The 20,823-nt window shown below is 42.4% G+C and overlaps 2 protein-coding genes across 5 annotated transcripts in view; one reads left to right on the top strand and one right to left on the bottom strand.

Moving 5' to 3' along the window:
• Window positions 1-19,096, bottom strand: part of PKP4 (plakophilin 4) — a 92,486-nt gene extending 73,390 nt beyond the window's left edge. Inside the window, exon 1 of the mRNA XM_081874269.1 lies at window positions 18,962-19,096. The gene's annotated coding sequence lies outside the window, so the exon portion shown is untranslated. The remainder of the gene's footprint in view (window positions 1-18,961) is intronic.
• The window catches only part of CCDC148 (coiled-coil domain containing 148), a gene marked incomplete at its 5' end in the record, with an annotated part of 108,153 nt that continues 105,907 nt past the window's right edge, over window positions 18,578-20,823 (top strand). The window contains one exon of one of the 4 annotated variants that reach the window (XM_081871840.1): window positions 18,578-18,692. In XM_081871840.1, the coding sequence (XP_081727966.1) occupies window positions 18,593-18,692 (100 nt within the window). Of the gene's footprint in view, window positions 18,693-19,078; window positions 19,452-19,918; window positions 19,975-20,823 lie in introns of those variants that run through there. The other 3 variants (XM_081871839.1, XM_081871838.1, XM_081871841.1) reach the window with 3 other exon arrangements.

The following is a 20,823-nucleotide window of genomic DNA, read 5'->3' as shown; positions in this document are numbered from 1 at the left end:
AAAAAGACATATGGCAACTTGCGACTCAAGTACTACTGCTCTTTCCTTGGCAAGCTTTGTATCTTTCTGCAGTCATCAGGCATGTCCAAAGTCCGTTTCAGGGTTTAAACCCGGCTCCTGTGGCCGATTATTTCCTGGGATAAAAATCCTTTAAAAAGCTCAAAAACTTCAATCCTAAAAATAGGTTGAAAACTTTGGTCAGCCCTCACGGCCCTTCACTTCATCAAATCTGGCCCTCTTTGAAAAATGTTTGGACACCACTGTCCTAGATCATGGGTAGGCAAACTAAGGCCCGGGGGCTGGATCCGGCCCAAAGGCCTTCTAAATTCAGCCCGCGGACGGTCTGGGAGTCGGCGTGTTTTTACATGAGTAGAATGTGTCCTTTTATTTAAAACGCATCTCTGGGTTATTTGTGGGGCATAGGAATTCGCTCATTCTCCCCCCCAAAAAATATAGTCCGGCCCCCCCACAAGGTCTGAGGGACAGTGGACCGGCCCCCTGCTGAAAAAGTCTGCTGACCCCTCTCTTAGATGAATGACTGAAAAAAAGAATAGGTGCTGATGCCCCATTTTACATGAGCGGTGAAAGTAATGATTTTACGATGAAGAATATCAGGATTGTGCTTTGTAGGATCAAATACTATGCTATAAGGTACAATGTTTCTTTTTATGAAGTCATATTTCCAATAATAATAATAATAATAATACCCTACCCACTCTGGGTGGCTCCCAACAAATATAAAAGCATAATAAAACATCAAACATCTAAAACATCCCTATAGAGGGCTGCCTTCAGATGTCTTCTAAAAGTTGTATAGCTATTTATCTTCTTGACATGTGATGGGAAGGCACTCCACAGGCTGGGCGCCACTACCGAGAAGGCCCTCTGTCTTTCTTGAATTGCTTTATCTCATATAGAAGCCTAACTGAGCATCCCTGTCCTGATAATCCAAAATCCACATGCTTTCTCACCACATATATACAGCTTCAATTGATTACCGAACTCTTCAGCTTCCCTTTCAAACCCTGTCACTTCTGTCCAATGCTGCCTCCACCTACGCCACCACCTCCATCTTGAAATTAGGCCAGCTTGGTTTTCACTGTGATGTACACTCTGAGAAACTTGGGGAAATAACATGAAAATTTATTCATGCCTTCCTATGCCCCCAAACTTCCAGCAATGGGTACTTAAGGTTTGAGAAAGGAAGGGAGGGAAGAGAAAAAGGAAAGAAAGCTGGACAGCAAGTTAATATTCCCATTAGAAATCAGAAAGAGGAGAGAGTCTTGAAGATAGTATGATGAAACTATTTCTGTACTTTCATGTAATAAGAGAATGTAGGTTGGGCATTTCTACTGCCTTAGTCACAATAAGACTAGACTATACAGCTGCTTTCATATGATCAGCGATTTCCTGTCTTCTTGTGTAGGTGGTAGCAATTCTATCAGTGTAGGCACAAAAGACTGTTCATAAATTATAGAAGTTACTATCTCCCTTCCTTTCACGCCTTTCCCTCTGAGCTCTAATGTACTTTTTTTAAAGCTACAGCTTTCCCCACCCCTTTATAATATTAAAGTATTGTTTAAAATATTAGCTCTCTTGTTCTCATAAGAAGAACTGTACAGTGGTGCCCCGCAAGACGAACGCCTCGCAAGACGGAAAACCCGCTAGATGAAAGGGTTTTCCGTTTTGGAGGCGCTTCGCAAAACAAATTTCCCTATGGGCTTGCTTCACAAGACGAAATGTCTTGCAAGTTCCTGCGGTTCCCCCCCTTTTCCTAAGCCGCTTATCAGCTGATCCGCTGATAAGCCGCTTATCTGCTGATCCGCTAAAAGCCACTAAACTGCTAATAGCGCTAATCCGCTAAACTGTCAATGGGCTTGCTTCGCAAGACGAAAAAACCGCTATACGAAGAGCCTCACGGAACAGATTAATTTCGTCTTGCGAGGCACCACTGTATTTCCTGGAACATATGTTCCACTTGCTTTATGTGAATTGCAAATAAGTTTAGGGAAGGCATGTTCAGGGAGAGGAAAATGTACTTCCTCCAGGAAATGTACAGAACACAGTGAGTGTGTGTTTTTGTGTGTAAAACTATCCTTTTCCACTTAGCTTTTTAGCTAGGCACTGGCAGGCACTACTAACACCCTCTTCAAAAAGTCTAGCGCAAAGGCAAAAGAGAGTGGTCGCCCCACAACACTTTTCTAGGTGTAAGGCCTACACAGTGGTAGCACAAATCACCCCCTTCCCCAAAGTTCTCTGCACATGCTATAGGACTTGGTAGAAGGGTCAGCCACAAACAAATGCTGGCTAGCAAACCAATTAAAAATCTGCGGACTTTATGCACATGCATTTTTCAGTTGCTCTATAGCCTATGACTCTAGCTTGCCTCAATAGGATTATAAGATACCACCATGACCCAGTTTTTAATTATGTTATGTCGAACACAGTTTTGTTTGAGAATTTGAAATTATTATTCATTTACTGACTGCAGCCTATATGGTTATAAGCTTCTGATGGGAAAGCTATTAATTATGCTGTGTGTCCCGAGTTCCCGTGTTGAGGAGGTGGGAAGAAAACCTGTTCTGGAAGAGGCCGTACTCCCCTGGAAACAGCAGCTGTCCTTGAAGAGGACTCAGAAACTTCAACTGGTCTAAAATGCAGCGACCAGATTACTGGCTGGAGATCCATTTAGACCTTATATAACCCTTGTGTTGGAACAGCTGCAGTGCTTGCCAGTTTGTTTCTGGGCCCAATTCAAGGTGCTCGTGTTAGTGTTCAACACCCTAAACAACTTAAGCCCCAAATACCCAAAAGACTGCCTCCTTCCCTACAGATCTTCAACATGGGTACCAAGATCAGCAGAGGGAGACCTCTTGGGTGTTCCACTCCATTCAGAGTTTTCAGTGGGGACACCCTCCCCACAGAGGTGTATCTGGCGGCTTCACTATGCAGTTTTCAGCAAAAGTAAACTAGCAGGTAATGAATTGAATTAATAATAATACTTTCTCCATTGAGTGAATGGCTTATGAGAACTTGGGGCATGTGACCAGACTCACAAACATAATAAAGAGTCAGAGAAGGAAGACAGGTAGACAATTGTGAAAAATGGAGCACTTAAAAAAAAATACTGAAATAATGTACATGACACACTACCTTATTGTTGGGAGTAATAAGGAGAAAATATTTTATCATTTTTGTCGTGATTTGTTGTAATCTTATCACTACTACCTGCCTGAGCAAAATAATATGCAATATATAAAACAAATTCTGGTGATAATTACATAAAAATTTGTTTTTCTCTCTTTACTGTTATGATTAGAATTATTACAATAAGAACAATCAGACAAGTAAGGAGTCTGCACTTTTATATTAATGGAAAAAACACAAAACCTTGCATGAGATCTCAAAACTGCAGACTAGAGTTGAAATCTAATACTGTTATTTATTATAATACCCGAGTGGTGTTATTTATCATACTTTCCACGTGTTAGTAGGTACTCAAGAATAACTCAAAATAACTTCTATCTTAAACTACTGAAGCAAAACATGCAAGATGTTTGGATTTAATTTAGTATCAGATTCATTTTTACAGCCAAGGAAAATTAAGTTGTTCATTAGAATTCTTTTGTACAACACGAGATACTCACAACCTAATGTTTGCTTTTGGGTGGGGGAGGGGGGTTGCAAGGTTTGATATATTGTGCTTCATTGCAAATTGATTATGATCTGTTTTAGAAACAGGACATCCTTGTTCCTCTGAAGATTTAGCCCCTTATAGCTCACTTGCTGTGTAAGTTAACAAACATTAGCATCAAATCTAAGAGGGAAGGAATATGTGTCCTTAAATACCATCCTTTCCTTTCTTCCTGAAATCACTCTGATGAAGTGGGGGCTGCAGCCCAGTTTAACAGGTTCATTCCCACCACACAAGATTTAGGAATAAATATGGTTTAACAATGCAACTTTTCTTTCCATGATAGTTTGGCACAGAACTAAATAATAAATAGTCCTTTTTAATCTTATTTTTTCCGATTAATACACTTACTATGCATAGTATAAAGATGCTTTGAAAATTTTTACTCAGTGAACCCTCGCAAGAATGGGGGACACAACCAGATTTTTGTTTAATAGCGGTTGGCAGTAGTCAGTTTTGTCTACTGCAGGCATGGCCAAACTCGGCCCTCCAGATGTTTTGGGACTACAACTCCCATCATCCCTAGCTAACAGGACCAGAGGTCAGGGATGATGGGAATTGTAGTCCCAAAAAACAGCTGGGGGGGCAAGTTTGGCCATGCCTGGTCTACTGAGTTTGGGAAACACTAGAACTTCAACCTATACAGAAGTTAGTAATTAGTCTTCCATTATATTCTTAGGTGAGCTTGTCTATGCTTACAGAACTAACATTGATTTGCAGAAACTGAGGACACACTTACTGTGGTTAAAAATGACTACCTAGATAGACTAGCTTTCTACAAAAGAAGAGAACAAAACTTGTTTAAAAAGGGGGTCTCCATGTATGCAAGGGTCATCAACCATTTTGGACCAGTAGGCACATTTTTAATTTAGAGAGTGTTGTATGCACCAGTCACAACATGGCTGCCATAAGAGGCATGACATAACACAAAATTAGAGAAGGGTTCTGTCATGGTGAAGCTTTCCCCATAACTGCATTTCCATAACAGAAAAAGCTTCTGCAATTCTGTTGAATTTTTGCCTGCCATACAGCCAGCAACCCTTTTATTCCCAATACAACTCTATGGTGACATCTTGTACTCACTAACAACAACAACAACAACAACAACAGTAATAGTAATAGTAATAATAATAATAATAATTTTATTATTTATACCCCGCCCATCTTGCTGGGTTTCCCCAGCCACTTGGGAGTAAGCCCCATTAAACACAGGGACTTACTTCTGAGTTGACAAATATCAATCAATCAATTTCCTTTATTCGACCGATAGTCAGAGATAAAACACAATACAGAATTATAAACTAAAACATCATAGGGGTACATAAATAAGGTAGGGCCACAGTACTAAACCTCTCACAGATAACCCACATCAAGGCATTCAGTTATACGTTTCTGACACTTGAGTGCCAGGAAAAGGAATTTAGCCACTGACAAAGTTGTTTTCCCAGAAGACTTATTTAGCAGATATGCTGTCTGCTTTCCTCTTTGTCGGGGACTGAGCTGGGGTAAGTATGGAGTTATAAGATACTGTCTTAAATCGTTGTAGAAGGGACAGCTCAGTAAAATGTGCTCTGTGGATTCTACCTCACCCAACGCACAATGGCATAATCTCTGGTCATATGGGACTCCTCCATATCTTCCCTTCAGAACCGCCGAGTCAAGAACATTCAGCCTAGCCGCGGTAAATAGTCTGCGGTATTCCACGTAGTGGAAATCCGCCAGGTAGCGAGCTGGAGCAGCCCGATACATCTGCTTCCCCAGAAACAACCCAGGTTTCACACGGGCTATGGTTGACAAATATACTATTGTACTGCAAGTTAACTAGACACTGAATTCCTAATGACTGCCTGATCTTTAGCTCCTGAACATCAGGAGACATGCCTCTTTGCAAAGTTTTGATATTTGCCCTTTGTGGGGAATTCTCTAACATCTGCCCACAATTATTTTCTGTGAATTCTAGTAACTGCCTGATCTCAGACGAGCCTACCACAGAAGAAAAGTGCTAAGGAAAAGGAAGGACAAACTACAGAAATTCCAAAGATTTGCAAATATGATTCAGGAGGACAAAATAGCAGATATCAGAACCCTGAGGATTCCTCTCACCTGGTGTCCAAAAAACTCCCTCCACTCATCAATCACAGCTCTGGCTTCATTCATTGACTAAAAACACTGGTAGAAGGCTCCAAAAGAAATTGCTTAGAAGGGTACCTGCACATTTTGTTATGTACCCTTCCTTCTAGGAGGGTGAGAGGCTTAAAATAAGGTACCAATGAAGGCCTTTGTGGGCCACAGGTTGGCAACTCCTGAAGCACACATTATTCAAGATTTGCAATTTATTTATTGAAGTTAATCAATGTTGGTAAATAATATGGAAAAGTACATTTTAGAAGCTATCATGTAAAAATACTGAAAAGGCAATCCATTTTAATACGCTCTTTTAGCCACACCTTCAATGGTAGTATAGTTTTGTTACAGCTCAGTGTGGAAATCCAGTCATCCAGTCTGGCACGTTTCATATCATGGTAACAATGCAAAAGATAATTTACACAACACACTAAATCACAGGAGTGGACTGCTCTGATTTGAAATAGCTATTCAAACTCTTAACACAATAAAATTAAAGGCTCAAATACAGGACATAATCTAGACTGATAAATGACTATTGGCTTATAATGGCAACTCATACTCCCTGAACTGGCAAATAGATGGGCTCTATTGGATCTGTAACATCTATATTGCTGGCAACTAGGTAGCCAAAATGAAGCATTTCACAAGTTTTTTTTAATCACCTTTGAAATGTTTCATTCTATCTGTGGCACCCTTACCCTCATAGATATTGGTATCCTCTCTCCACAATCAGCTAAAACTTGCCTTTTTAATTGCAGTACAAGACTGCCATTTAGTACAAGTCTAGCTAATACCTGGTGCTAGAAAAATACATGTGATATCTCAGGGTACTTTTGTGATACAGATAAATACTGAGTACTTACAGTTTTAACCGGATCTATATTTTTGTTGTTGGGCGGCTTTCCACATAAGAAAAAAGGTAACTAAGCAACCAGTCTCTCTCTAAATACAGCAGCAGAACTGCAAAATCCGTTACTAAGCATCACATCTATACAGGTTAAGTACAAACAAAATCTCCGCATGAAACAGAGCCCACATAAGAATTCTAATCCAAAGAATCTTAATTATCTAAAAAGATGAACATATGTAATAAAGAAAACAAAAAGTCTAACGAAAGCAGTTATAGGGAACATGACTGCTAGGAAGACTTATTGTAGAGAGCTTATACTTAGTTCCTATCTTCAATAATGCTCTGAAGTGGCGTTATTAGTTTTATAAGATACATTTACAGACAGAACCTACTTGGGCTGCAATTCCATGAACACTACATCGCAAGTCCCATTCAACTTGGTGAGACTGACTGCTGAGCAAGCACACACAAGATTGCACTATTAGATTCAATGGAACTTAAAACACTCTTTCTTTTTCTGAAAACGTGTAAAAGGACTCATACCAATCAACCATAGAAGTGTGTCCTTTCCAACATGAGCACCTACCTCCAATGCTCTCTTAATGGGTTTTCTTACTTGCACTGAGAATTGTAATACAACTTCGATATATTTACCTAGAAATGTAACGGGATTTACAAGCCACTAGGCTTAGAATGAGAGACTTAAACTTTAAGTCAAAGTGAGTCTTCTAACATAGAGCACTCAAAGTTTGAGAGCCAGGACTATACTAGCGCAAGTGTGGTGTACGGTTACTCTCTCTCATTCCTAGGAATCTCAGCTTTCATCAAACCTGTTCCGAGTGCTCTTCTAGGCCTTGTTGATTCTGAAGAAGTGTTCAAAATTAGCCAGGCACTGGGCACATTTTGCACCTGGCTATTGGCCACTTGCGACCATGTAAAGATGCCAGGGTGCCAGGATGGCGTCTGATATCTTCACCAACTGGAGGTACATGCCTGAGGATCATTGGATCTGGACTGTTTTCACACACTGATACCACATCCTGTAGAATTATATCAGTTATATTTGATCTGCACCATCAGAATGAATTTCAGGAACCCCCCCTTTTTTTGGGGGTGCAGCCTGAGCAGGGGCAGTGAACAACATTACAGTCAACTGTTGTAGCTTGTCTTCACTTACCCTACCACACTGCCCTGCTCACAGTTGTGAATATTCTTAGGTTATGAATGGTCCGTTCACCATTAAGAAAAAGAAGCAGGAATAGGCCACTGTATTTGTGGACTTTCCCTGGATCAAGAGACTTTTCTTCTTTAAGTTCCCAACATTCTTAACCTAGCTCAAGGTTGTCATCTGAACTAGCCAGAGGTTTAACCGATAATCAATCACAGTCATTCCATCATTCGAAAAATAAGACTTTAGACCCATCTTGCCCAAAAATGGCAATTACGCATTCCGTTTTGTTAACTGCAACCTTGGTTTAAGGAGCCATTTGGCCCCTAGCTTTCTAACTTTCTAACACCGTTCTGAAGTCATATTTAGAAAGTCTGCAATATGCTGTCTGCAAAAGACTCAAAGCATACATGCAGTCTAGAAAGTGTTTCCTAGCACTTTAAGTCTTTCATATTATCAGTATTATCCTGAGGTTGTCAACTTGCACAGCCATCAAAGTTATATGCATATTAAAAACTGAGGAAAAGCTAGGAGCCTGTGCCAATCAGGCCACTTCTTGGTTATAGCATTTAGAGCATTTTCTTATGTGAGGCTCAGTTTGGGAAGGCAGTTGAGCTAGGAATTGGCAGCAAAGATTCAGTGTTTATGTCAAGCACAACGTTTAAATGTTAGTTAATGCATGAGCATAGAGGTGGAGGCAGAAGGTCAACTGCTTCAGTCACAGCTTTTTTCACTTGACATCTGGACAAATAATACCAGCCTCTCAAAGAACTGCTGCCTTTTTTGAACAAAGAAAGCAGCAATTGATTAATTATTGCAGAGAACATATATGAAAATGCAAATTGTTCTAGACTGTTAGGAATAAGTACTGTAGCACTAGTTACAGATAGGTAGCCGTGTTGGTCTGCCATAGTCAAAACAAAACAAATTCCTTCCAGTAGCACCTTAAAGACCAACTAAGTCAGTTCTTGGTATGAGCTTTCGTGTGCATGCACACTTCTTCAGATACACTGAAACAGAAGTTTCCAGACCCTACTGTAGCACTGTCATTCTTTTGGAGAGTTCAATAAACAAGAAAATCCTTGGTGACCTCAAACAGATGTCTTTTGAGAAATACAGCTTGTGCAGATGTAACATGTGAGTTTTACCTACAGTTAAGTCATTGTAAGCAAGTTTCTCTCCTACATGGCACAAGTCTTCTGCAGATTCTAAGTTCTAACTAATTTCTAGGTTGATATTAACACCAATGTCAACAAAAGCTAAGCATTGCAACAGTAGTTAACACTACTTTGGATTTTATCTTAACCATGGCTAAAAACCAGGGTTGGGTTAAGAGGGAACCCAAGTTAGTGTTAACTACTTGTGTCATGCTTAACCATGGTTAAAATGGCATAGGAAATTCACATCAGAAAGGAGATTGGCAATTGTGGAAGTATATGGTCTTGTGCCCTATGCCCAGTAATTTAACCATGGTTTAGAGATGCTAGTCTGGCAAAGCCCCATGGTGAATTTCTTGACTGACCCAGAGTATGCCATTGGCAACATTTATGGCTGGTAAATTTTATTTCTCCTTCCCTTCTACTATTGAACTGTTCTGTCAACCAGACCAGAGTGTCCTGCCCAACAAAGATGGTGTGATCCTAGGATGTTACCACTGATGCAGAACCATTTTTCACTTAAGTCAAATTTGGCTGAATTAGATAAAAATAATTCTTCAACTTGTAGTCAGCTTAACCAAATTTGGCTACAGGCAGAATTCTATATTTTGATCTGCAAACAACTTCTTACTAAATCAATGAACCTAGGAAAATGTATTTGCTCCAAGAACAACAAACAGAACTCTAACCTGAAAAAACCCCAAAGCTTTTCCTAAAACTGGATTGACAAAATACAGTGGTACCTCAGGTTAAGTACTTAATTAGTTCCGGAGGTCTGTTCTTAACCTGAAGCTGTTCTTAACCTGAAGCACCACTTTAGCTAATGGGGCCTCCTGCTGCTGCTGTGAAACCAGAGCAAGGTAAAATATTCTCATCCTGAAGCAAAGTTCTTAACCCGAGGTACTATTTCTGGGTTAGCGGAGTCTGTAACCTGAAGCGTATGTAACCCGAGGTACGACTGTACATTCTTCTTTAATTTCAGAAAAGTCATTCCACAGAGATGCTCATAAAAGTTCATTACACATTCATAACCTGTACCAAGAAAGCAAGGCTAAAGTCACACTCTTATTTACTTGAAACCTAATTATAATCAATTAGATTGTTATGGCTAAATTTCGTAAGATACAGGAAATCAGTGATGGGACCAAATGGCAATTTTACTTTGTAACTGTGGGAGTTTCTGGTTCTGATCAAAGCAGCAGCACTAAGGAGGTTTCTAAACCCTTCTGCTCATAGGGTTTCTCCTACCCTGAAACTGCCAACACTGTGCAGGGGAAAACAGAGCAAGGTTAAATACTCATCCCTCAGTACCATTGCTCTCAGCACCAAAATCAGATCCATGCACTCCAGCCTGCTGTAAAAAAGGAAATTACAATGTCCAGTGATCTAGATCTCTTGGTTCTTGTGTAGTTTGGGCCACATAAAGTATTCAAAGTTGTCAAAGCTTTTCTGAGGAAATCACTTAAATTTTAGAGGGAAAGTTACTTGATATTTTTAGAAGATACTATGCAGTTAATCCATACAAGTATCATTTCATTACTATATGTGCGCGTTCATGCCCATAGACATTTACTTTAAGCTTTGGATTAACCCCTACACAACCCCTATGTATTCAGAGGAGAGGAGAACAAAAGAAGTTCTACTGATGGCTACAAAACATTCCTAGCAGCAGAATGCAAATTCTAATTTTCAGCTGGGACTGGAAGGAAGATCATTTCAGTGGCAATGGGACCAGTTGCTGAAAAGGGGGTACTGAACTTGGCATTGACACTTACTCTGAGCCACTTCCCTCTTATTTCAATGAAGCTTGTGTGTTAGATTTACCAAAAAAGTTTTCCAACAAACTTTCTCATATTGAAACTATATGTAAACACAATTTCAGTCTACATTTTACAAGGGTTACTATATCGGATCTGCCCTTATTAGTCAAACATGAAAAAGCCCTCTATGCAACTCTAAACTTCGGTATCTTATTTGAGTAGCGCATACACACAATTTGTCCAATAAAAAGGAAAATTTGAGATAGTACAGCAACCACATGAGTGCATATATGAATGTCACGAATGCTTTGCTATGTAATCAGAGTAATATACCTGATCTAGAATTTATGATCCTTCAGTCTTTGCAATGTAAACATTCTGCACAGGACAGCAGACATAGGGATGGCTCTTACATTACTTTAGTGATATGCTTGTTCCTGCAAGATAGCTCCCATGCTGCACCAATAAAATAGGTAATGCTGAAATTGTACAGAGCCTTGGGAGGAGTGGCATTGTTGTGGTGAGAAGTCGTCCCCTCCACCCCTCCCAATGATCTTATTATTACATGCATTATTGAAGCTGTGTGAAAATTTACTACGTGAAAGTGGCAAACACTCCCCCAGGATGGCATAAGAACCAACTTCAAGTGTAACCAGAGGAAGAAGTTAAAATTTGGACTATGAAATTGCCAAAATGTCTGCTGGTTATTTGCTGCCTAGAGTAACTGTTTCTATTGTTAAGAGTTTTCCAACTCAACAGCTAAAACACTGTCAAAAATAGAAGTCAGATGCCACAATCCGATACCTTCTTATTTGTGAGTAAGTCCCATTGTGTTAAATTTATTTGACTTATTAAGGAGGTAGGCATATTACTGCATTGTCAGTTACAGACATTATTTATATGCAGTGGTACCTCGGTTGTCAAACGTTTCGGAAGTCGAACGGTCTTCTGGAATGGATTAAAACTGACAACTGAGGTACCACTGTATACAGAAGGAACTACTCAGTTCCTTCTGTATATTCTCATATTTGTCTGGTATTCCACCTTGTTTGGTATTCCACCTTGCTGGCAACAATCCAAAAGAGACTAGAAACCTGTGGCCAAGTAATTGGCTGGTCAGTTCAAGCCAATATCTGGAATAACAAACATATTCTTGACCTATTTTTCCCTTAGGGCTGCCATGCCACAATGGTACAGTAACAAATGACCATTTCTTGGTCAGGATCTAGACCAATCTTCCCCAAGCTAGTAGGCTAAACCATCTGGAGGGTACAGCTGCCATCATCACCAGGCGTTAGGGCCAATGTTCAGGGATGATGGGAGCTGAAGTTCAGTAACTTCTGGGGGCCCCACAAGTTCCTTACCCTGTTAGGTGGCTAAAGCTTTCCATTGTAACAAAGTGGTATGTATGTGTTATACATAGTCCTCAAAAGACGTAATTATTTTTAAAAGACATTAGGAATTTAACACTGTCAACATAGCTGCCTTAGAACATCCCTCTGGTACAGAAATACACAATTCATATTACCTTCAGGGCAAAGTTATATTTCCCCTGCTAAGAGGACTGTATCACTGCATTAACCACTGAAAAGCATAGGCTACTATTCCAACGTGTATGCTTCTTAAGCTTCTTAAAACTATTTTTCCTTACACCCTAATTTTCTCTGTGTCTCACAGCCTGCTTTCTCCTTTCTTTACACAGCTGCACATCTCTCTGAAGAGCTAAGAACTCACCCTCGTTTCCATGCTCTCTCTCACCACCAGTTCTGTGTCCCCACTCTCAGCAACCAGTTTTTTTTTACTGCTGTCTACCTAGAGCAACCTTTCTCAACCTTGGGTCCCCAGATGTTTTGGGCCTACAACTTCCATCATTCCTAGCTAGCAGGGCCAATGGTCAGCGATGATGGGAGTTGTAGTTCAACAACATCTGGGGACCCACGGTTGAGAAAGGCTGACCTAGAGGGTTCCTTAAAGCCCCATTTCTCAGCAACCTACTCTTTTTCCATAGCAATATTCCTGTATTACCCCAGGTATCTGTGCACCCTCATTTCTGTTGTCCCCATCCTCTGCTGGCTACTGCATTTGCTGACGGACAAACCAAGCACGTGCCAAGGGCCTCAAATGACTGAAAACAGTACTCCTTGTGCAGAATTTTGGCTGAGGCAATCCCCCCTGAATAGAAAATGCTATTAATAATTGATTATTATTAATCATAAATATTATTAATGCAGTTCAGAAGAAGAAGCTCTTGTCAGTGGCTGGCTTTTTAACTGCTTCTGAAGAAAACTTCCCTGCCAAGAACCAAGATTTAAAAATTAATTTATGCATAGTCTTGGTCCATTACATGCCACACACCAGCATGTAAGGAGGACACACTAACGGGGGGTGTGTGTCTCAGTTTGTAAAGTAACACAAGCTATCACAAACCAAAGTCCAGGGCTTACTTAAAGATCTCTGCATACCCCCCCATTTCTCTGGTGCCTCTGCATCCCCACTTCTCAAGCTAATATCTCCTTTTCCCTCTGTATCCATTTCCCCATTCCATAGATTTATCTGAATTTACCAACTCTCACTTATTTCTTCCTTCTTTCACCACCCTATAAGTCTATCAATATCCAATTTTATCCCCTTTCCCTCTCTGCACCAGTACATATTTTTCTGTACCCTTAGATGTTACTGGTTTCCTCCCATTTCTTTATCCTCTATTTTTGTTCCATTTCTGTCTCCCTCTGCCCCATCCATCCTTATTCCTCACCAAATTCAGTGGAAACAGCCCACTCCTTGGCTCTTAGCTCCCAGGAATGGAATGTGCATTATACTGTGGCTGCCTGCACCGGGCTAGAAACACTGGCATGAATCTATTCTGTGCCTCTGAAGCCAGAAAAATAATCCAGATCTTCTCCCATCCCCACTTCCACCTTTCATGGTTTTTGGGCAGGCCTTAGATGGTTCCACAAATATGCTGGAAAGGGCCATAAACATTTATTTATTACTAATAATTGTTTGAAGTTGTTAGCCACATCACAACTGTTCTTGGGAAGCTATTGCAACCTGTTGCCAAGTGTCCAAACTGGAGGTGTAGATCATATCCCTCAGAGTCTTGAAGGAACAGCCGTCACTGCATGTACCTCCAGAAAGGCCACTCTTGAGCAACAAGTCTACAAATGTATTATGTAGGGCAAATCTAGCTATTGACAAGATTTGCTTTATTTTTCCTGAGAGGCTGAAAATGAGGTCAATATTCTGCAGAGATGGGTAAGAATCCCTATCCTTGCATTAGACCACCTGGTAAAAATGCATTGGGTCAACTTGTCTGCATATGAAAATGTACCCTTTAAAAAAAAAAGAAAAAAAGGCACAGCGCTTATTTCAGTATATATAATCTTAAAAAATCAATACAGCAATCCCACAATTTACAGGGGTTACGTTCCAGGAATTGCACCTAAAGCTAAAGCACATTGAGTTCAATGGCAGGTAGGACTGCCAAAGTCTTTTTTCCCATATGCCTGCCCCTTTCCAATATATATATATATTTCTTGCCAAGTGCATAAAGCTGAATGCACACAGGTAAATGTGCATAAATCACAGGCTTACTGCATTACAAATAATCCAGGTAGCACAGTTATCTTTTTAAAAGTTCTGTAATACTGGCAAGAGGTCAAACAAAAGAGAAGTGGGTCAAACAAAAGAGAATATTCTGTTTTGTCCTTTCCAGTCCCCTCACTCCCCCCCCCACCGCCTGCCCCTCCACGCCATGAACACTTTTGCCCTTTGATTCAATAGCTGGTTGCACTACACTCAGAATATGCAAACAAGGATATCCTGGCAGGACAAAAAACCTTAGTGATGGCTATTGGGTTTATTAAGCCTAAGTATGAAGATCTATTATGATAATTAAGACATTTAAAATAAAGAGACTGGCTTCTCACACCACAGACTTCTACAGCAATTCCCTCAGAATGTGTTTCACCTCTCAGTGCAGAAAATATCTTATTGGATTGCTCTTACAATATGAAATCACTTCATTCAATCATTCTTGAGGAGATGCTATACTTTATATGTCATGAGATCAGGAATTCACTTTATTATCTGAAACACAGTACCTAAACAAAAGAGAGAGATTGCCACTTAAAATGAAACACCCTGGTGAAATATCCTCTATAGCTGTGAAATAGGTTGGTGGCAAAAGGAGTAATATCTAGAAAAAGGTAAAGCTTGTAGTTGTGAGAAAACAGCTGGTGTCACCAAAGCACTGAGGTGGAAGGGGTGGGGGAAAGAATTTGAGGCTACTCTAGTGCCAAAATCAGACAGTGAGAATGGGTGGAGACATAGCGGGTTCTGATGATTCTAGGAATGGTTGCAGATGAGCAAGTTTGGGAGGGAGCTTGGAATTTGCTGGCTCTGAAATGGCTGAAGCACCAGAGAATGAGTAAAGGAAGTTCAGAGGAGCCAATATCATTTGGGAGTGAGTGAGGTATACGAATATAGGTATTTATCAAGCAGTTACAGTGCCTAAGTATACTGGTAATTACTGTTGCATAAGAAATCTTCAAAATGCATTTTATCCTATTTTAATATCACCCAGCTTCCTTTACTCAGAAAGGAAAACTGTGCTGTCTGATAAGTCATTTGGTTCACAATAATTCTATGTAACGATTGCAAAACTCCATCCAAACATGGTAATCCAAGCAATCCTTCAGAAGCACAATGTCGATGCAAAACGTATAAAGCATTAGGTGCCTAGGACTCTCCCAAGAGCACTCCAGTTTTGACTTTACACATTGCTGTATTTAACAGTAGTGGGGACAGTGACAGTCAAGGATGCACAGGATACTGCTTACAATAAATACATTAGGGATGTGTGTGCGTGTTTTAAATTTCACTGAAACTCAAAAGTATGTTTTACAGTTAAAAAAAGCACACATCATCACTCATAAAATAGCATTCAGCATACAAGACGGCAGACGTCTTTGAATATAAAGCATTTTATCAGGGCAACAGCAATATCTGTTTTGAAGCAAGGTATATTACAGTTTTTAAAATGCTCTTGTGCAGGCACCTTTCAATTAAAAGTAATAGCCAAGCCACCATCTCTTATTTTGAATAACTGCCCCAAACATGTCAGAACAGCCAACTATGCGAAATGCTCTGGGACTTGCTTTGGCAGCTACCACTACAATTTCTTCTTAACCTAAGGATGGTAATTATTTCCTTTCATCTGGCAGAGGGGGAAAAATGAAACAGAAAACAACTACTTTTAGATCGTGTTCAGACACGTACATTATTCCCTTTTACCTATGGCTGAACCATTGTGCCCCAAACTTTTCGACATGTTGTTTTGTCTCCTTTCCCCACCCCCACCCCACTCCACTCCAAGCCCCCTCCTCACAAATATCAAGTTAAGCGGTTTTGGCAGCTTCAATAGATGAATAGACCTAATACATGGTACTACGAGACATAAATCTGGGGAAAGACATGCTGGCAATTGTTATGCCCTGCTGCCATTCTGTGTTGTTCCAAAGGGTAATTGACACGCCCAGTAATTTAACAGTACCAGACAGTCCTCTCTGCCCCATCTCTAGTAAAACACTTGCCTCTCTGTTCTTTAATCTGATTGGCATTATAGGGGTGTACATGAAGCTCACTACTGATAAGAAACAGTTATCCCTCTAATGCTCCATATGAAAACATCTCTAGATTATAGTTTCATGCACTGAATATAATGGGGAGTGGGGGGGGGGGTCGAATATGTTGTAAAACTCTTCCTATAATGCCACACAGCTTTAATACATTTTTTTCTCTGGTCCTCAGCCGGTTTTCTGCAGGGCTTCCCTCAGTTTCCATAGCTCTGCTTTGAGTCATGTACCAAAATGCTACAGTACTGAACTGAATGACGTCTGAATCATAACTTGGCACAAAATACGTTTGAAAGAGAGGGGGTAAGGCAAGCCCTTGCCTTGCTCGACTGGGATAGGTCAAACCAACAGTCATTAGAAGGGCCATCAAAAGTAGCCTTCAAGGGGAGGAATCTGACTAGACTCTGATCCTGTGTAATGCCATGCTCAAAGCATGCAGCACGGCTACTGCTTCTTCTCTCTCTGCAGCAAGGCGGCAGGAACGGGCTTTTTCCCTTTTGCTGTTCAAGAGATGGTCCAGTGACCTTTGGCTGTTCAGAGAGCTGGGCAAGAAGCGATCTGTTGCAGCGGGCTTCCGAGGCATTCCATGCATTCCTGCACTATCTAAAAGCTCCAGGAACAAACAACGCGTCTCCCTCCCACACACAGGCACACACCTGCCTTCTCATTCGCCCAGAGCGCCAGCAGCTTCCGTCCACACACCACCACCACCACCACCACCGTCTGTCGCACTCCTCAAACATGCAGCCAAAACCAAGCAGTCACTGCTGCCGCTGCCCCCTCCCTCTCTCTCCCTACAGGGTGACTGCAGAGGGACAGTAGTTGGGGGTCCCCTACTGAGGAAACCCAGGGCAAAGAGAAAGAGAGAGAAAGAGAAAGCACGAGAGCCACAGACATTTTCTGGCTTCGCTAATCGAGCCTGGTTGCATGTGGCTCTAACAAGCAAATGGGAGAAAATACAAGATGGGAGCGAGGTCGAGTGAGGGGAGACTGCAGGTTAAGAGGGAAGGATTTAGAGGGCCAGGAAGAGAAGGGGGGGTTGGAAGCAGCTGGTTAACCAGGGAAACAAGAGGAAGGGGATAGGACGTTGTTGTCCCTCCCCGCTTTTAAAGACAAGAGGCTGAAGAAGCAGGAAGAAATTTAAACCAAGAGAACATGGGGAATTCCAGCAAAGATGAGGGAATGGGCAGGGAATTGTAAGGGTTTAAAGGACATGCAAAAGGCAGGGGAGGATTGAAGGGGCTTATACTCAGGCAGACAAGGGCGTGGGGTTTTACTGGGGCTCAGTGAATGAAAAAGTACAGGGGAGGGGGGGGATACTGAAAAGCAGTATTACTTGTAAAATAGAGTATAAAAAGCTTTATAGGAACCAGAGGACGTTCACTCTGAGAAGAGGCCAGAACTAAAAAGGGAAGCTATTTAAGGAAATGATCGTCTATTAATGAGGGAAATGCAAAGGTTTAGAAAGCAAGAAATGAGGTTAAGAAAAGGGAATAAGAATGTATTGAGAGTGCTTTTAGGGGATATTTTGCGATACTGGAGGGGAAATACATTCTCAGGGCAAAGGGGTAAAACTGAGATTAAGCAAAAGACACTTGATGGGGATAGGTATTTGAGGAGGCAGATATTAATGTGGAATCATACAGGAAGGTAGATTCATGGGAAGTCTAATTATGCAAGGAAGGGCAAAGGAGATCAGTAATAAAGAGGAAGGAATTTCCATAAGGGAAGTTGTTAACATGAGAAAGCAGGGTATTTAGGTGGAGTAGGTTGAGCAGGAAGGGAAACTGATGGGGAGAAAGAAAAGGACACTCTGGGGACAGGAGGAGGGAAGAGTAATCGAAAGACTCATGTTTTAGGATGGAACCACAAGCAGGGCAGAGGTGTTTAGAGGGAAAGGATGAGAACCAACGGGAAAGGTTACTTAGAGGGTAAATGAGTGGATCTTTGGAGGAGGCGATGAAGGAAAGGAGAAAAACTGAGCAGCAGCGATGTTTTTAAGGACATTAAAGGGGCTGAATAAGCAAGGAAGTGATAGGCAGTTTAAGCAGAGCCAAACAAAGCAGAGGAAACACATTTTTACCAAGGGAGGGACTAATTATGGAGCTTGGCAAATCTGGTGTGTGTGAGAGAGGGGGTGCTGGGGGGGGGATAAAAAACAAAAACAAAAAGCAGATATTCGTAAAGGGGACAGAGTAAGATGGGAAGGGAGAGGCGAGCAGGAGGCAAAAAAAAAAGAGCAGAGCAAAAACCATTTTCGAGCAGGAGATCTGAGCTCAGGCAGGCTGGAGAGGAAGCAGGTAAGCCAGGGAAGAGGCGAAGGAGGGAGAGTTTTGAAAGAAGCTTAAGAAGAACAAGGGGAAGGTGGCTGGGGGAAAGGTCCGGGGGAGTGAAGATTTCCTTCCTCGCTCCCTTCATCCAACATCCAACCCAGGAAGATTCCGGCCCCCCCCCCCGCAACACAGGTTGCTCCTTTCTGTGCCCCTCTTTTCCTGCACCCGCCGCAGCGCTGCCTTGCCTCCCTCCCTCCTTCCCGCGGAGACAGAGCGGCTGAGATACCTCCACTCACCGCGTTCAGACGGAGCGGGCTGGGCTGGGAGGGGGGCGCCCCGCCGGCGCTGGGTCTCGGCTTGCGCGGAGGGGCCGCAGCCACCCCGCCGGGAAGGGCCCCTACCCCGGGGTGTCCATGATCGTGCTGCTAATGTGCCACCGCCGAGCAGCACAGAGGAGTCCTCCTCCTCCTCCTCTTCCTCCTCCTCCTCCTCCTCCCTCCTCGCAGGCTCTCTGCTCCCGCTTCTTCCCGCCCCTTCGCTTCTCCTCCTCCCTTCTCGGAGCTAGACGTCAACAAGGCGCCCTGCCCTGCGCCTCGCCCCGATTGGAGCAGCGAGCCTCGGGAGGGGTCGCCATTGGCCGCCGGCTCGCGTCAAACCGGCCAATGGAGGGGAGGCCTGAGGTTGCTAAGGTTACTGATGCTGTGAGGAGACCCGGCGGAGTGGAAGAAGGGGAGGCTGCGGTTCCTTCAGGCCAGGCGGGCGTTTTGCAGGGGGGGCGGCCGTTGGGTGTGTATAACTGTTGGGACTTCCCGGGGTGGTGGTCGTGGAAGTGGAATTATTATGTGGTAACAGGAAGGGAAGGATAGCCGTGATAAAAATAAAATAAAAACTGGAAGAAGTAAACGCGCAGGCGGATCCTGTGGCCACTGGTGACTGTGGGGATCGCCCTCAAGACGCAGCGCATGATTATAGGATGGCAACCCTTGCGCTGTTCTTTCTGCGCGGGCGCGCAAGCACACGCACGTGTGGGCTCCTCATTTCCCGCCAGAAAAGGCTCCACCTTTTCAGTGTTGTGTTTTTTTTTAAAAAAAGAACGATTGTTAGAGCTGTAGGGACCCCAAGGGTCATCTAGGGCAACCCCTTGCAATGCATGCCAGATGAGTGGGGGGAAGGGGATGGGGGACAAGGAAGGTGGTAATTAAATTCCATTTTCTGGACTTTCCCCATAACTGTCTGCGTGACCTTTGCATGGCTGCTTTTTAATCAGAATGGAGGGGGTGCTTGCTTCGGATACTGAACTTGTAATCAGGTGTCACATTGGGTACTCTTTTTCACTCTTGTGGTAAAATGGTGGATTTCCCATTCCAAACTCGGGCTTCTCCATTTACCGATATATTTCTGAGTGAAGCAGAGGTTCTTCTCTATAGCTATGGAACCAAAGGGTGGGTAGCTATTCCAGAGGAGATAATACAAAGAATGTTTGTTATGTAAAATTCCCACATCATATTGTGCCTATTGCTTGAGACAGTTCCTATTGTGTTTCCTGTTCCTGATTAATTGCTGTCTTTATTTTATTTGTGGTGGGGTTGTGGTGGAGGTTTTGGGAATGCCATTAAATAATGTTAATGTTAATGTATTCATACAGTAGGGACATGAGTGGCGCTGTGGGTTAAACCACAGAGCCTAGGACTTACCGATCAGAAGGTCGGTGGTTCGAATCCCCACGACGGGGTGAGCTCCTGTTGCTCGGTCCCTGCTCCTGCCAACCTAGCAGTTCCAAAGCACGTCAAAGTGCAAGTAGATAAATAGGTACCGCTCCATCAGGAAGGTAAACGGCGTTTCCATGTGCTGCTCTGGTTCGCCAGAAGTGGCTTAGTCATGCTGGCCACATGACCTGGAAGCTGTCTGTAGACAAATGCTGACTCCCTCGGCCTATAGAGTGAGATGAGCACGCAACCCCAGAGTCGGTCATGACTGGACCTAATGGTCAGGGGTCCCTTTACCTATTCATACAGTTGAGGAAATGCTGTTTTTACAGTTACCATCTTCTCCTCATCTCTAAAGCTAATAAGTGAGTAGGGTGTAGAACCAATATTGGTGGTGCAGAATATTCCATGGTGAAGAAACCACCGCCTTCATAGTTGTGGGGGCAGGGGGG

Source organism: Podarcis erhardii, assembly GCF_964252035.2.
Source record: "Podarcis erhardii genome assembly, chromosome: 1".
NCBI classification, from domain to species: Eukaryota; Metazoa; Chordata; class Lepidosauria; order Squamata; family Lacertidae; genus Podarcis; species Podarcis erhardii.
The sequence above is the reverse complement of the archived record's forward strand: the minus strand, read 5'-3'. Positions and strand labels throughout refer to the sequence as shown.